At 50.9% G+C, this 16,893-nt stretch overlaps 1 protein-coding gene across 2 annotated transcripts in view; it reads left to right on the top strand.

Annotated features, from left to right (window-relative positions):
* Positions 1-16,893, top strand: part of PTPRA (protein tyrosine phosphatase receptor type A) — a 113,718-nt gene that overhangs the window by 92,576 nt on the left and 4,249 nt on the right. For both annotated transcript variants that reach the window (XM_086889718.1, XM_086889719.1), the window contains 13 exons: positions 1,556-1,573; positions 5,286-5,370; positions 6,598-6,671; positions 8,405-8,541; positions 10,278-10,368; positions 10,843-10,919; positions 11,789-11,825; positions 12,929-13,026; positions 13,174-13,293; positions 14,202-14,368; positions 15,135-15,270; positions 16,073-16,222; positions 16,318-16,411. In XM_086889718.1, the coding sequence (XP_086745844.1) occupies positions 1,556-1,573; positions 5,286-5,370; positions 6,598-6,671; positions 8,405-8,541; positions 10,278-10,368; positions 10,843-10,919; positions 11,789-11,825; positions 12,929-13,026; positions 13,174-13,293; positions 14,202-14,368; positions 15,135-15,270; positions 16,073-16,222; positions 16,318-16,411 (1,284 nt within the window). The remainder of the gene's footprint in view (positions 1-1,555; positions 1,574-5,285; positions 5,371-6,597; positions 6,672-8,404; positions 8,542-10,277; positions 10,369-10,842; positions 10,920-11,788; positions 11,826-12,928; positions 13,027-13,173; positions 13,294-14,201; positions 14,369-15,134; positions 15,271-16,072; positions 16,223-16,317; positions 16,412-16,893) is intronic.

Below are 16,893 nucleotides of genomic sequence, written 5' to 3'. Positions count from 1 at the left end.
AACACATAGTTTGGCTGCTCAGTCTGGGTTAAGAGCAAAAATTCAGGTAAAAAGAGGTTGAGGTGACCAGAAATCCTTGCTGGGATGTGGCTCTTCAGCCATGGTTTCCTCACTGTACTGTTTGATGCTCAGTTTGGGTGCTGCGTGTTTCCAGCAGCAGCAGGAAGATGGCAGTGCCTGCTAGACCTTGGGATTTAGTGGTAAAACAGGATTGGTAACTTGGTGGTGGATTAGAACACCCTGAAACAAGATAATGGTGGAGTTAATGCAGGGAGGTGTCAAGTGTGTATTCCTTAAGAATCAATTTCCCAAGGGATGGTGGCTGTTGGGTGTCTCTGCACCTCAGTGAGATGTGTGTGCCCTCCTCCTCTGGGAATCTGTGGAAGCCACAGTGAAGCTGCAGGGAAGTTGTCTTTCCTACCAGCATAGGAAGGGATGTGGCTGAAGGAAGTTCACAACCCAGCTTTTGTAGTGTTCTGCCACCCCTGAGCTCGTCCAGCTTCCTCCCCAGCACAAATCCTTTTTTACAGAGTGGAGAAGCCTTAGACACACACATGGGACAAGTTTGGTGTAAATGTAGCCTGCATATAGGAGAGATGGAGGCAACAGTGCTGCTAAAATCTGGATTTTGTAATATGATGGCTGCTCAGGGAGGGGGGCTGAATTTATCATTTTTGTGTCTCCACTGCCTTTTTGTGGTTTGGGTTACCAGTTTTGGTGACTCCCCTGGTCTATGCCATGACACACTGGCCATTGCACCATCAAGGCCAGAAGTGGCTTCTCACTTGATGTCAGCCCAGAGAACAAATGATCAAACCTAATTCTTTATTTATCTCTCTAAGTAATTTGTCAAGGAGGAAAATCAGCTTTAGGGCTGCCCTTACCATAAGATTTAACAGGAAATGTTGGTGTTAGTCATGGAAGAACCAAGTGGTGCTCGAGAAGGGCAGAAGGTCACAGGTTGTACAGGCAGTTCCTCTTTGTCCAAACCCACCAGGATTGTCCTCAGCCCTGTGCTGCAGCTCCTCACACACAGCTCATGGCCACGGGCATTGCCCCAGGAGATGCAGGCCCTGCTCTCCCTGGCACGGGTTTGTTCCGGTGTCCTCTGGATGAGACATCCAACCCAGCAGCTCCAGACTTTCCTTGGATGCTCCTCACCCCCATCCCTGAGCCCAGCTGCTCTTAATTGAACTCTTGGCTCAGCCACTCTCTTAAAATTATGCACCAGTGTTATCTCTTGATATTTAAGTGCTAATGAATTACACCAGTGACTTGCTGGTTATGGGTTTAAACAGTAAGTTTTGTTTATTGATTTTAAAGCTTGGCTTCAGCTCCTTGTTCTGCTGATAAAAACTCGGGATTTGTTCTTATTTCCTTACTCAGAAATTCATTTTAACATCCTGGTTTTATAGCTAGTGTTTTAAAGGAAAGATTTACAGGCAAATGATGAGAGTTACTAAATTTGTTCCTGTCTTGGTCTTTGATCCTTCCTGACTTAGTAAAATGTCTTGTTCCTTTGTTGCTAAGAGACTTTTGTTTTCTTTTTCTGCAGGTAACTCTGACAGAAGAGGTAAGAGTGTTATATTTCATTGCTCTTTACTCATTAAAAACATTTCCAGAAGCATTCTGCTGTTAGAGAGATCTCCTTAGGACTTCCAAATGTGCTTTTATGAAACCTCTCAAGCTCTTTACAAGAGCTGGTGACACGCTGATGTCTTAATTTCTGTTGAGCTTTTCTTTTTAGAACGAAACAATCCCATTCCAATTTGTACATGTCCTATTAGATACGAATTGTTCCTGCTCTGAGAATGTCAGCACGTCCCTAGAGCTGCATGACCAAAGTCTAAGAAGCCATTCAGAAAATTTCCTTTTGTTTTTTTTTTTTTTTTTTGCTGCTGAATTGTCTTTATTGACTGTGACTTACGCGATTTGATCCAAACCCATCCTGCAGATGATGGGAATAATTACTGTTCTCCTTCGTTCTGTTGGCAAGCAGAAACACAAATCCATTTCTTGTAAGACAACAGCACTTTAGGGACATTTTTCCATCTCTCAGCTCTGAGAACTGGCATCTCTACCAGAATATTTGCAATTACTCATGGCTTTAGCGCTCCAGGAGCGGGCAGAGCCGGGCTGGCTCCCACCTGGAGGCATCAGGGTGTTCTCATCCTGGCTCTGATGGGTGCTGCAGCTTTGCAAACTCTGCCTCGTGCTGCTCACTGATGGTGCAGGGAACAGACAGATGCTCTGCAGCACACACTGGGCAGGGACAATAAAAGGGATGCAGGTCTGAGAGAACTCATCTGAAATTGTAGCTAAGCCTCTGCAGAAATGCTCGCTGTAATTCCCTCAGATCTGGCCTGGCTTAGGCCTGATTTTGTGCTCCCTCTGCCATCATTCATTCCTGCTCATGAGGGCAAAGAGAAAAAAAATGGGAATAAATCTGACTTCCTAACAAGATTTTTATTAATTAATATAAATATAGTTAGGAAATCAGATGAAATAAGGGACTTTTTACAAGAGCATAGAGTGATGGGATGAGGAAATGGCTTCAAACTTGGAGTAGGTTTAGATTAGATATTGGGAATAAAATCTTGACTGTGAGGGTGGGGAGGCCCTGGCACTGGGTGCCCAGAGATTGGATCCCTGGAAGTGTCCAAAGCCAGCTTGGATGGGGCTTGGAGCAGCCTGGGGTGGTGGAAGGTGGCAGGGAGTGGAATGGGATGATCTCTAAGGTCCCTTCTAACCCAAACCGTTCTGTGACTGTTTTTGTGGGCAGATGTTGCCAGCTGTGAGCAGGGATGGGCTGCTCAGCCCCGTCCCTCTGCCATGGCTGCACCCAGGTCTGGGTGACATGCAGAGAACACCCTACAGAACACCTCTGCCTGTAGCTGGGACACGATCCCAAGCACCAGAGGAGGGTTTGGTGGCTCCTCAGAGGGGCCAGGACAAGATTTAAGCCTCCTGATGCTTTCCAAGCTCTGGACTGCAGCGGGTGCTCCAGCGCTGTGGGAGCGGAAGGTCGAGCCCTTGTCCCTTTTCCAGGTGGATTTCCAGCATGAAACCCCCAGGCTGGAGCAGGACAGGAGCTGTGGGGGGTTGGCACAGCTCAGCAGGGCTGGCAGGGTGAGGTGGGAGCAGCTGGGGACCCTCCAGCTGGTTTCCTGCCTGGGCTTTGCTGGATGGGAGAGCTGCAACTCCTCGTCCCTCCAGATGTGTGGAAAGAACAGGAAAAAAAACCCCAAAACCTCCAAACTCTCTGCACCCTGCCCACAAATCACACCTCACTCACAAACCACCAGCCACCACTGCCCTGCAGATCCAGCCCAGCACTGGTTAGGCTGAGCTTAACTCCAGCCAGGGCAGGAAGAAATGGTCCCAGGGTGATTTAACACCACAGGTTTTGGCAAGGCAGCTCTCCCTCCTCTCCTGCAGCCAGGATGGAGATGGTGGCTCAGAAGTCTCACTGAGAGGCCAGGGCTGGCTGTGGTTGAGCCAAGACCAACCTGTTCTTGCTATTGGGAAGTGTCAAGAAGGGGAATGCCAAGGCTCATCACCTACTGAGGTGTGCAGGAGGCAGAATTCCCAATAAATTCCTTTGGAGCTGTGGGAGGTGCTGCCACGTTAGGGCAGTAGATGAGAAGGACAAAGACATGCAAAACCAGCATCATTTAATTGTTTTATTTGCCACACTGGGTCTTGAAATCAGTCACACTGATTGCCTTGAAATCATGACACAGAAATCATCTGTTTCAATAGAAAAAAACATTCCCAGACCTCACACCACAGAGGGACAAACACAGAAATATAATCAGAGCTCAGAGATGCACAAAATAAACCCCACCTAAGGAAATCTGCTGGCTGAAATTGCTGAGACACATGGAGCAGGAATCTGCAGGGAAATGGATGCACAGGAGGTGGGGAGAGGGGTCGTGCCCTGCAGCCTCCTGGGGCTGTGTAGACACGATGTGGTGACCCCCTCAGATGGAGGGAGCTGATGGAAAATGGAAATAACCCCAGCTGGTGTGGCTGGCATCCACATTTATCTGAAAAAATGCCCTTCAGGGCCATTCTCCTCCCTGGTTGGAGCTGCTTGGCTTCCAACCCATCTGGGTGATTTGCCAGCACCAACCACCGATTCACTGACCTCCAGCACAAGAGAGAAATGGCTTATTTAAAAGAGAAAGGAAAAGTTTGTTGTGGGTCGTGGAGGATGGGAATGTTTCAGACTAATCTAAGTGTTTTTGCAAGAGAATTGTGAGGTTCCTGCCCTTGAGGAGCCAAACTGGGTCACACTCGGTGGCCTGGTGGTGTCTGACCTCTCCTGCTCTCTAAATTCTGTATTTCCAGGGAGGAAAGAGTAGGGGGTGGGACTAGATGGTCTGTGGAGGTCACTTCCAACCCAAATTGTTCTGTAATTTCAGAATCACGGAGTGGTTGGGTTGGAAAGGATCTTAGAACTCATCCAGTTCCACACTGTGCCATGGCCAGGGACTTCCACTATCCCAGGGTGCTCCAAGCCCCATCCAGCCTGGCCTTGGACACTTCCAGGGGCAGCCACAGCTGCTCTGGGCAGCCTGGTCCACACCAAATCTCACCCTGGAGGTGTTCAGGTCCCAGGTGCAGCAGGAAGCTTTGCCCTCTTGTCCTGTTTGGCAAAGAACTGCAAGCAGGATGGTGGTGGTGTCAAAAATGTACCTGTGGGATCTTGGAGAGGCCACAGTTTTCACCTATTTAATATATATATTAATATTAATATCAATATAAAGTTCTTGTATTATCCCAAACTCATGGGCCTGTTAGGAACTTCTCTGGACATTTAAGTCTCAGGCAGAAAATTATTGAGATCACCAGCTGTCAGAGGAAATTTCTGCTGGTGGCTGCTGGGCCACCCCGTGCACATTCAAGTGTGCAGAGGAAACCCCAAAAATATCCCAGTCCCAACTTTCTCCATCACTGTTTTCATCTGCAAGGTCACAATTTCACAGTGACCAACTCCTGGAGGAGATTGAGCTGCTCTGAGTGGTGGTTTCAGGGTTTAATCTGACCTGGGAGTGTCTGAGGCACATGGTGCTCACTCATCCTTTTCTTTCTTCACTCTCAGACTGAAAAAACAAAAATGCAACATCACTTAATACTATTTATTATTTATTATGTTTTTATTACTAATATCATCATCAGAATTGTTCTTCAAGCAGAAATTGTAGAACTCTGCCCCTGTTAAATGATGGCTCTGGATGTTTTCCAATGTCCATAACCACACCTTTCTCTTCCTCTTGCAGACGAGACTCCCATTATAGCTGTGATGGTGGCCCTGTCCTCCCTCCTAGTCATAGTATTTATTATTATTGTTCTGTACATGTTGAGGTAAGAGCTGCTTTAATGCTGGGTTCTCTTGTTTGACAGAAACAATTCCTGAATGAACAGGAATGAGCCTTTTGTGCTGTCTCCCAGGCTAAAGGCTGACACAGCTGGTGCTTTGAAAAGAAACCTGTAAGGACAATGAATGAAAACGATGTTTGGGGTTATCTGGTGAATGATGATTATTCCTTTCTCTGCAAAGCTGCTCCTGGTGTGGGGAATTCCTGTTCTGCCTCTCAAAATGTCACATTTAGCAGGGTAGATTGAACTGAAGCCCTGTCAGTGTGGGGAAAAGCAGGTGAGGTTTCCTTGTGAGGCTGGAAATGATGGGCTGAGTAATCCAGGGGGACTGCACACAGCCACAAAGTCCTTTCACTGTGTTATTCCTTGATTCCCATCTTGATAACGAGCAGGGTCCAACATCCAAACTCTGTTTTGGGTACCCAAACCTTCCATGGTCCCTTTGCACCTTTCACTGTGAATGGCAGGAGCTTGTGAGGAGTGTTAGGTGATGGTGTAATTGAAATTACAGCATAATAAAGTCTTCCTAGGTCCATCTTTCAGAATCCAAACATCTGCCCTGCTCAAAATGAACCATTCCCAGCTCCCAAAAGCATAACTAAGAGGGTCTTTATTCACCTGCAGTAAACATTTTAATTTACTCACCAGTTTGGTGATTACGTAAGTCTTAACAAAATTTCCTTACCAGTGGAAAACTTCCCTCTGTCTCCTGGCTCCAGGCCTGCCCTCACAGCAGTGAACCTGAGGAGAGTTTTGCCTCAGGAGTTCGGCAGCAGCAGAGTTTGAGTCCTTCCCACCTGGCTTCCAGCCCTGAAAAGAAGGGTTTGTGTTCACTGCCCAGTGATTCAGCAAAACTCCGAATTTCAGGCAAAGGGAGCAGGTTAAAAGCACATGGAGCAGGGATTTTCTGCAGGACAGATCAACCTGGGCTTTATGTGCCGTGCTGGATCAGCCCAGGGAGCAGGGAGGGACTCCTTGGGGTGTCCTCTGTAAAGAGCACCCTCCAAGCTCCTCCTGGTTTCCACCTGGCTCTGGGCTCCTGCAGCTGTTCCAGATGTGCTCACAGGCAGGATTTCAGAGGTCCTGCAGCCTCCTGGACCCACCAGCTAATTCATGAAGCCATGAGAAAGCGTGGCTTGTCTCATCTGGGAGGGGACCTGGGCTTTCCTGGTGGGTATTTACTGACTTTTCCATCCCAATTCCCTTTGGCAGGTTCAAGAAATACAAGCAGGCAGGGAGCCACTCCAACTCCTTCCGGCTGTCCAACGGCCGGACGGACGACACAGGTGAGTCCACACAGGGCCTCCCCTACCTCCTATTTCTGTAGGCAAATATTTTTTAATTTCTGTTTTTGTTGTTGTTTCCTGATCTCCTTTGTTCCATGTTTCCCATGGTTTTGGCAGACTTTTGTAGAATGAAGGTTTCCCAGCTTTCATTCCACTGGCTAAATGTTTGCCCTCAAGTGGTTGATATTAAAATGGGTGATCACTTCCAAAATCGCTACTCACATTCCTCTTGAGTTTTCACAATGTTTCTTTTGACTCAAATGAGAACCTTTTTTGAAAAAAACACATCTTTGGGGAGTAATTAAACATTCTTCTGCTGTTTCAGGTTAGGATGGTCTCTGATTAAAGCTCAGATCTTCACTCTAACTGTGGACACCAAACTAACATTTCCAGGGGAAAACAGGGAATACACTTACTTTCATTATAAAAAAAAAAAATTCTACCTCCTAAACATGCACAGATGCAATTTTAAAGCTTTGTCTAAATTCTCCTGCCCCTGAGCTGTGAGCCAGAGCTGACATTGAGGGTCTGAAGCTGGGCATCTCCATCCATGTGTAGGCACTGATTAAGATCTGAGGAGACCTCTTAAACTCAGTTCAGATGCTTTTCCAGCACTCCTTCCACACAAACCAAACACCTTCTGAGAAGCACTAAATGGAATTCAGCACCTTTTTTTATTTTATGTTGGCTGCTGAAACCTTCCCTGCCCATCTTACATCACTGTAAACGGAGGTGTGAACTTCACGAGCCCTCAGCTGAGTTGGTGTAACCCTCACAGGGCCTGGCTGGGCTTTGCTGAGCAGCACAAGCAGCAGCTGCCTTTGCTGTGCCCTCCTGGGAATTGTGGCACGGTGGTGGTGCCAGATCTCCCTGTCAGAGAGGGAGAAGTTGGAATTCAAAGTGAGGTGGTCTCTGACCCCAGTGTTGGCTTGGTCCTCAGGGCCCTGCCCTGCCTCTGTGAGGGTGTAGGTCCCAGAGTGTTAATCATCATAGGATCGCTGATTTTTTGGGGTTGGAAAAGCTCTCTGAGATCATCCAGTCCAACCATTCTCCCTGCACTGCCAGTGCCACTGCTGCCCCACGTCCCCAAATATCACATCTGCACGGCTTTTAAATCCCTCCAGGGATGGGGACTCCAGCACTGCCCTGGGCAGCTGTGCCAGGCCTGGACACCCTTTCTGTGAAGAAATTTTCCCTAATATCCAATCTAAACCTCCCCTGGCCCAGCCTGAGCTGTTCCCTCTCCTCCTGTCCCTGTTCCCTGCGAGCAGAGCCCAACCCCCCCGGCTGTCCCCTCCTGGCAGGGACTTGTGCAGAGCCAGAAGGGCCCCCTGAGCCTCCTTTTCTCCAGGCTGAGCCCCTTTCCAGCTCCCTCAGCAGCTCCTGGGGCTCCAGACCCTTCCCCAGCTCTGTTCCCCTCTCTGGACTCTCCCTAACCCCTCCAGATCTTTGGTGAGGGGCCCAGAAGTGCCCCCAGCCCTGGAGGTGCCCCAGCAGTGCCAGCACAGGGGACGGGCACTGCCCTGGCCCTGCTGCCACCCGAGCCAGGACAACCCAGGTGCCACCAGAGCAGCCTGGTCTGGCAGCAGCTCTCAGATCCTTTAACATCCCCTCCACCCCAAACCCTCCTGTGCAAACACCAGGACACCCCTAAAGCTCAGCCGGGCTCGGGTGGGCGACGCTGGCCACGGGGGACAGCTGGTGGCCCCTGTGACCCCCAGGTGTCATTGCAGAGCCCCAGAGCATGCCCCTGCTCGCCCGCTCCCCCAGCACCAACCGCAAGTACCCCCCGCTGCCCGTGGACAAGCTGGAGGAGGAGATCAATCGCCGCATGGCCGATGACAACAAGCTCTTTCGGGAGGAGTTCAACGTGAGTGCCTCTGCCCTCGGGTCCCACAGGCTGGTTTTTAAACCTCCCACAGAGGTTTAGCCTCTGCTTCTTGGGGCTTTCTGGAAGCGGGGCTGATTCTGTCCCTGAGTCCGTGGTCAGGGTGGATGTGCTGTTCACCCTCACGCTCGCTGCAGAAAACGAGAGGGTTTCTAGCAAACAGCTCTTCAGAGTTACATTTTCCTGGGGTCAGGAATGATCTTGGATATCTTGGAGACTTCCAAGCTCCCAAGCTCTGCCTCCCACCTCCCAGTCCTCATGGCTTTAAATCCACTGATGGCCAAAAAAAGAGCTTTGACGGAGAAGCAGGAATGACCCCATCTTATTTCTGTGGGCTGTTAACCCTGAAACACAATGATGACAATGTGTGGGACAAAGGCTGGCCTTCAGCTGTGAGGAATTCAGGTATTGTGCTTGTCCCAGAGCCTTTCTTCAGGGATGGCTACAGCCTCTTCTTGACGTTGCTGAGCTTTGCAGCTTGGGACAATAAATCTGTTTTGCCTTGTCAATAATAAAAATAGATTAGAATACAATTGAATGGGAAAGGTTCATTAAGGTTGGAAAAGCTCTCTAAGATTATTGAGTCCAGCTATTAACCCAGCACTGCCCAGACCAGCACTAAACCATGTCCCCAAGTGCTACATCTACATTTTTTGGGTTTTTTAACACTTTCAAGGATGGTGACTCCACCACTGGCCTGGGCAGCCCATGCTGGGGCTTGACAATTCTTTCTTTGAAAATATTTTCCTAAATATCCAATTTACACCTCCCCTGGCCCAGCCTGAGCTGTTCCCTCTCCTCCTGTCCCTGTTCCCTGCGAGCAGAGCCCGACCCCCCCGGCTGTCCCCTCCTGGCAGGGAGTTGTGCAGAGCCAGAAGGGCCCCCTGAGCCTCCTTTTCTCCAAGCTGAACTCCCTCAGCTCCTGCAGCAGCTCCTCATCTGACCTGTGCTGCCAGCCCAGGTCCAAGCCATGATATGGCACCATGAGAACGAGGAGAAGATAAAAAAAAAAAAGCTGCTCAGATTTGTCCAGCTGCTCCAAAACTTGATCCCTTTCCTGGCCCTGCTGCGATGAAACCAAATAGGTGCAATGAATGTCCAGGGAGGGGGATTTTTAGGGTTATAAATACCTGATTGCCCTGGACACTTCCTGCCATGCTGTCAGCTGGGGGAAGGGATGGTGGATACCTCCAGAACATTCTTGGCTGTTCAAAGAGGATGTGGAATAACGGTGCTGGGGAAGCACCTCCTGTTGCTCAGCTGGGAGCACTGTCCCCTGTCACCCCAGTATCCCCCCACCAAAGGTCCCCTGGTGCTGCTCCTGCCATCACTGCGTGAGCTGGGGCGGTGGGGGCTTAATCAGGTCACAATTAGCAGCACTGCTAATGAGGGAATCTCACAGGAGCCTCCGTGGACGGGAATCGGGAGTGAGCTTGGTTGGTGCTGCAGGTGGGTTTGGAGCTGGAGGCTTTGCTGCCACCTCGTGTCCACGGATCAGGAGATTCCAGACATCTTTCCAAAGGGATTGGCTCTCTCTGGTCCAGCCCAGCTATTTAAATGGTCACCTGGAGCTGGCTGGGGAGGAGGGTTGCTGCTGGGGTGGAGGTGAGGGGTGTGGGTGGTGGGGGCAGGATGCTCGGATGTGGCATTTGCCAGCACATTGTTCCTGCTCTGCCATGAAAATATCACAGAAAAGCCTTTTTTTCCTGCCATTTCAGGCTCTCCCAGCGTGTCCCATACAGGCCACGTGTGAAGCTGCTTCCAAGGAGGAGAACAAGGAGAAGAACAGATATGTGAACATTTTGCCCTGTGCGTGTCTGAGCTGGTTGGATGGAGGGGGAAACACTCAGGGGCTCCTGCCAGGACTCCCCATTCCTGGTTTTGGGATGGGGAAGGGCATGGTTGAGGGCATTTCACCTCCCAGGTGGGTGGCTGTGTCTGCTTTAGCTTTAGATACCTGTGAGGAGAGGATCCAGGGAGCCCTCAGCAGCCAGGAGGCCGTGGAGAGTGAAACAAATGGAAAATGCCAGAAGGAACAACTCTTGCCTGGTGGCATTGGGCTGGCTTGGGGTGTCCTCAGATATGCCTTCTGCAGAAGGAAATCTACTTTGGACAAGATCTAGGACCTCTGTGGGTTTAAGCAAGAGGAATTTGGGGGCATAAAGGTGTTTTTGCAGTGGAGGCTGGAGCGTGGGCTCCACTGCAATACCTGGATTCTCACTACACCAGGTACCAGCAGAGTGGAGGGGTTGTCTTTAATGCAGAGTTTTAATTTCCCTCCAGATGATCATTCCAGGGTTCACCTGACTCCCGTGGAAGGGGTCCCTGACTCCGACTACATCAACGCCTCCTTCATTAATGTGAGTTTTGTGATGTGAGGGGGAGATCCCCAGGAGCAAAGCCAGCTTTGGAAAGGGCTGGGGAACCACTCCTGCTGGAGCTGGGCATTTCTCATCTGCAAACAGCTGATGAATCATAGAATCTTGGAGGTTGCAAAAGCCCTCTAAGACCCACAAGTCCAAGCATTCCCCCAGCACTGCCAGAGCACCACTAAACCATGTCCCCAAGTGCCACACGCTTTTAAATCCTTGAAGAGTGTGGCCAGTTGGACACCAGTGCTTCCCAGCTTGCAGGGCTGGATGTGGGAAGGGGATGAGGAAGAAATCAAGGAATGCAGCTAAAATGGAAGCAACACTGCCCTGCTCTGCCCCTGGGAGGAGATGTGTCCTTGTGGTTGTCACCGTGTGGCTCCGATCAGCTGGCAGGGTCACATGAGAGATGCAGGCACATGATGCAAAGCAAGACTCAAAACAGCTTTTTCCTTTCGTCCCCCAGTAAATAAAATACACAAAATCAATCCCTGGGAGTTTTACAGCCCATCTGCCAAGGATCAATGCTGATTTTCATGTGATATTCTGGATGCAGGGTCTGACCCCAGTGGAGGTGCTGTCAGGTACCACTTCATTAGTGCCTCGTGCCAAAAAGTGGGGCCAATTCTGCATTATGGGGAGTGTTCCTGTGGGAAAACAGCACTCTGCACAAGGATTTTCAATTGTTTCAGGCCATCTTTGGAGCTGATTCTCCCCTCAGAGGCTGCAGCCCCTTCTTTGCACAGGGGAGAATGAGCAGCAGAGCAGATGCCAGCTGTTTGTTGCTGAAGTAGATGCATTTCACAACTCTTGTGTTGGAGAAATATTAATTTCTCTTCCTTTTTCCTCTTTTCTTGCAGGGGTACCAAGAGAAAAACAAGTTCATTGCTGCACAAGGTAAATTGTTGACTATTCCCATTGCTCTGCTGGGGGCAGCTGGGCTGGGTCCCTCTGCTCAGGGGAGCTGTGCCCCTCTGCCCCCAGCACAGCACCTTGCAGAGCTCCCCTGGTCAAAAGGAGGTCTGGAAACTCCGTATTTGTTCCTGAAATTATTTTCCCAGTCAAGGAGCAGTGCTGGATGTCTTGGTGGACAGAGAGAAGGCCTACCTGTGCAATACCCATTGCTGGAGGGTGTTGTGACCCCTGGAAATACTGCCAGGGAGCTGCCTCACTAAATTCCCCAAATCACAGAACTGTGGAATGCTTTGGGCTGGAAAGGACCTCAGAGCTCATCTCATTCCACCCCACTGCCATGGGCAGGGACACCACCCACTATCCCAGGTTGCTCCAAGCTCCCTTGAACACTCCCAGAGATGGGATAGAGAGAAACATCCTTGTAATCTTCTGAAGTCCAAACACATCCCTAAAACCAAGATTCCCGCTCACAGGGTGGGGATCATGTCAGCAGCAGGATGTTACCTGCCCATGGGGGTGTTTTGTGTTTCCTCTCTTGACTTGCCAGTGGGTCAGGGCATTCCTGGCCAGTTTCCCTGGCTCTGGCTGGAGAAGAGGCTGGATCAGGGCCGTCAGCACTTCCAGGCTCAGGTTAAGCTCTGGCTCTGCTGTTCCCTTGGCTCACCCTGAGCCTCAGGCTTGGCAAGGGAGTGTAAGCTGAGTTAGCTTCGTGTCTGGCAGGCAGCAGGGAACTATTCCTGCGCCACACTGAAATGGGATCCCGTGGCTAAAACCCAAAATCCCAGGGCAGGACTTGTGCTGACTCTGGGACAGCCACGATTTCCCTGGGTGACCTTGGGCAAGTCCACGCTCTGTCTGGTTTCCCCTTCTTGAGCTAAATATGGAATTCCTGACCATAAAACAAATCCAGAAATTCCAGCCACTGTGGGATAGGATTATTCCTTGGACAGCACAGCACCTCCTGTGACCTACTGGCAAGAAATGTGTTGGATCATCGGTGACGTGTGACCTCACACGCTGGCTTTTGGCCCCAGATTGTGAGGGGTTGATCCCAAAGAGGACTTTTTGTTTTACCTTGCCCTCAGGACCAAAGGAAGAAACAGTGAACGATTTTTGGAGGATGATTTGGGAGCAAAACACAGCGACAATTGTCATGGTGACCAACCTGAAGGAGAGGAAAGAAGTAGGTGCCAGAAAGTTTCACAGGCTGGGATTTGACCCAAATTGGGCCAAATCTGGCGCATCCTGTGCCTATGGGCTTGTCCTGGGGCCATTCCCAGCCTTGTGAGGGCTTCCAGAGCTCACCTGCACCTGTTTTCTCTCCCCACAGTGTAAATGTGCTCAGTACTGGCCAGATCAGGGCTGCTGGACCTACGGGAACATCCGAGTGTCCGTGGAGGACGTGACCGTCCTGGTGGATTACACCGTGCGCAAGTTCTGCATCCAGCAGGTGCCAGGGATCACCTCTCCCATCCCTTCCTGTCCCATCCCATCCCTCCCCTCTCACACTGGGCATCCCCAAGGCTCTGTGAGGGCAGAGTTGGGATGAAATGACCCCCAGCACACGTTTTTAACCAGAGTTGTTAAGAATCTATTCCTCCCAGGGGCCTGTTCCCAGTGGTACCAGCACGGCTGTGCTGGGAGCAGGGATGCCAGGGCTGAAATTCCATCCTGCAGTACTGCAGCACTTGCTGTTACCAGTGTTGATTCCTGCTCTCACCCCCCAGACACTTAATGCCTGAAAATAATCAAATTTATCCCCTCAGCTGAGACAAAATCCAGCGCTGTATGTGTTGGGTTTGATTGCTTTCCCATCTGTCACCACATTTCCTTGTCCTCCAAGGAGACTCCGGGTGTTTTAGTCACTCTGTTTGTTTTCCTGCTGCTCTCAGAGGCAGGCAGGGATGAGTTGGTGCCTGCAAACCTGTCTGGACCCTGGGGGTGATTTTCCTGAGCCTCATCCTTCACCTCCATGGCCTGGGCATGTGTGTTTTCCTCCCCTGCCTTTAATCCGAGGATGATCTGGGCAGAGGAGTGGGAAAGGATGGAGCAACAGCTTCTGTTTGAGTTTGTTGAGGATAAAATAGGGCAGCTGCTGCCTGGCTGGATCCACAGGCAGGGACAGGCTGGCATCTCACACCTCCTGGATGTGGGATGTGGTGCTGGGTGGTTAAAATGTCATGTTTTTAGAGACTGATTTGTCCCAGAGCCCGAGTTCATTCCCTTTCAGCTGTGGATGGTGCTTCTTGAGCCATCCAGCCCCATCTCAGCTCTGCAGCTCCCTCTCTCTCTGAATTCTGGGGGAAGAAGGGAAACCTGAGTATTTCTCATTAACCTGAGCCCACCCTTCCCCTCCAGGTGGGAGATGTCACGAACAAGAAGCCCCAGCGCCTGGTGACCCAGTTCCACTTCACCAGCTGGCCCGACTTCGGGGTGCCCTTCACCCCCATCGGGATGCTGAAATTCCTGAAGAAGGTGAAGACCTGCAATCCCCAGTATGCAGGAGCCATAGTGGTGCACTGCAGGTGAGTCCTGCTCACAGCCAACCTCTGCCCGTCCTGGGCCACCTGGAAAGCGTCTCCTGTTTAAAAGGAAATTTATTATTTTTTTTTTTTTCTTGTCAGTCAGGAGTTTTTCATTATCTTTATTTAACTTTCCTGTGTTAAACAGGGATGTTCTTCTTGGGGACATGCAAAAAAAATGCATGAATTGAAGGAAGTTCTTGGAATCAGTGATATTAGGCTGTCACAATTCTTCTGGAGGGGTCATTTGGGTTGTCTGGGTGCTGAGTGGGTCAAGCTCAGTGTTGGTGGCATCTCCCTTGGCTCTGCACTGCCCTGGCATGAGAAGATAACATCTTCCTTTGGGAGAAGGCAGTACTGAGCTGACAGGTTGCCTGGAGCAAGGGCCATGGGGATTTGCCTCACCTGGAGTGGTTTCAGTCACTGCAGCAACCCTGGGGGAGCCACAGGAGCTTCCACATTGCAATAAGGAGAAGCCCCATGGTTAAAGGCAGAGATCCCAAGTTCATTTTTCTTGCCTCCTTGGGAAGCAGCTGATTCCAACAGCTTTGTCTTTATTTAATGTCTGAAGACAATCTAATCCAACCCCTGCCATGGGCAGGGACACCTTCCACTGTCCCAGGTGGCTCCAAGCCCCGTCCAGCCTGGCCTTGGGCACTTCCAGGGATCCAGGGGCAGCCACAGCTTCTCTGGGCACCCTGTGCCAGGGCTTCACACCCTCACAGGGAACAATTCCTGCCCAACATCCCTCCCCTCCCTTCTCTTGCAGCGCCGGGGTGGGGCGCACGGGCACTTTCATCGTCATCGATGCCATGCTGGACATGATGCACACGGAGAGGAAGGTGGATGTTTACGGCTTCGTGAGCCGGATCCGGGCTCAGCGCTGCCAGATGGTACAGACAGATGTAAGTGTGCTGCTGCCCTGCCCTCTGGGTGTGGATTTCCTTCACCCACTCAAAGCCTGTGTGAGGGTTGAGTGTCATCTCTCGTTTTGGGTGATGCTTGCACCGAGTGAGCCCTTCACGGGGTCCTGCTCTTTTTAATCCCCTTTGTAGAATCATTAAATTGTTTAGGTTGGAAAAGATCCTTAAGATGAAGTCCAACCATTCCCCCAGCACTGCCAAGGTCACCACTGCCCCATGTCCCCAAGTGTCACATCCACATGGCTTTTAAATCCCTCCAGGGACGGGGATTCCACCACAGCCCTGGGCAGCTGTGCCAGGGCTGGACACCTTTTCTATGAAAAAATTTATCCAATATCCCACCTCGCTCTCCCCTGGCCCAGCCTGAGGCTGTTCCCTCTCATCCTGTCCCTTGTTCTCCCCTGGCTGCCCCTTCCTGTCAGGGAATCTTACAGAGCCAGAAGGTCCCTCCTGAGCCTCCTTTTCTCTAGGCTTGGAGAACATTTTGTGTCACATCTGCCTTGTTCGGTGTGGTAAATAAGTCCCCAGTTCCCATTCAGTGTCAGGAAAGTTGTCACTCACTTTTCTGGGGTATGAGAGGGTGGGCAGGAGGGTGGTGGGTTTGCACCCAGCATGTGCTCACTGGGCATGGAACACAGCAGAATAAAAGGAGCAGGGGGAAAAAAGCAAAGTATGTTGTATGGATAGAGGGGAGGTGCAGTTCTGAGCAGTGGGATGAGGTTAAAAAGGAAGATTTCAGGGAGACTCAGCCTTCCTTTTATGGCTTCTCCCTGCAACCCTCCAGATGCAGTATGTGTTCATATACCAAGCACTTCTGGAGCACTATCTCTACGGTGACACGGAGCTGGAGGTGACCTCCTTAGAGATCCACCTCCAGAAGATCTACAACAAAGTGCCAGGGACCAGCAGCAACGGGCTGGAAGAGGAGTTCAAGGTGAGCATTGTCCTGGTGGATCTGCTGGGATGGTGCAGGCATCACCTGGCACTGGGTGCCTCTGAAACTCCCCTGTTTTGCTCCTTGCCCTGCAGAAGCTCACTTCAATCAAAATCCAGAATGACAAGATGAGAACGGGCAATTTGCCAGCCAACATGAAGAAGAACAGGGTGCTTCAGATAATTCCATGTAAGGCTTGTCTGGCTGAGTGTCCAGTGGGTGTGGGGACAGGAATTGGGCTGGAGAAATGGAACAAACGGGAACCTTGTGATGTTCAGCATGGAAAAGGGCAAAGTCCTGCCCCTGGGCAGCCCAGGCACCAGTCTGTGCCAGGGTCACCCAGCCAGGTGGAAAAGCAGGAAAGGACCTGGGGGTCCTGACAGACTCCAGCCTAAACCTGAGCCAGCAAAGTGCCCTTGTGACAACAGGGACAGTGGTGGCCTGGGCTGGGTGAGACAAAACACTTCCAGCAGGTCCTGGGGGCATCCTGCCCCTGTGCTCAGCACTGCTGAGGCCACACCTGCAGCTCTGGGCCCAGCTCTGCCTCCCCAGGACAAGAGGGACAGGGACAGACTGGGGAGAGCCCAGTGAGGCCACTGCAGCATCTCTGCTCTCAGCAAAGGCTGGGACAGCTGGTACTGCTCAGCCTGGAGAAGAGAAGGCTGCGGGGC

Source organism: Cyanistes caeruleus, chromosome 5 (assembly GCF_971803275.1).
Source record: "Cyanistes caeruleus chromosome 5, bCyaCae1.hap1.1, whole genome shotgun sequence".
Lineage (NCBI taxonomy): Eukaryota > Metazoa > Chordata > Aves > Passeriformes > Paridae > Cyanistes > Cyanistes caeruleus.
Note: the sequence above shows the minus strand (reverse complement) of the source record. Positions and strands in the feature narration are given on the sequence as shown.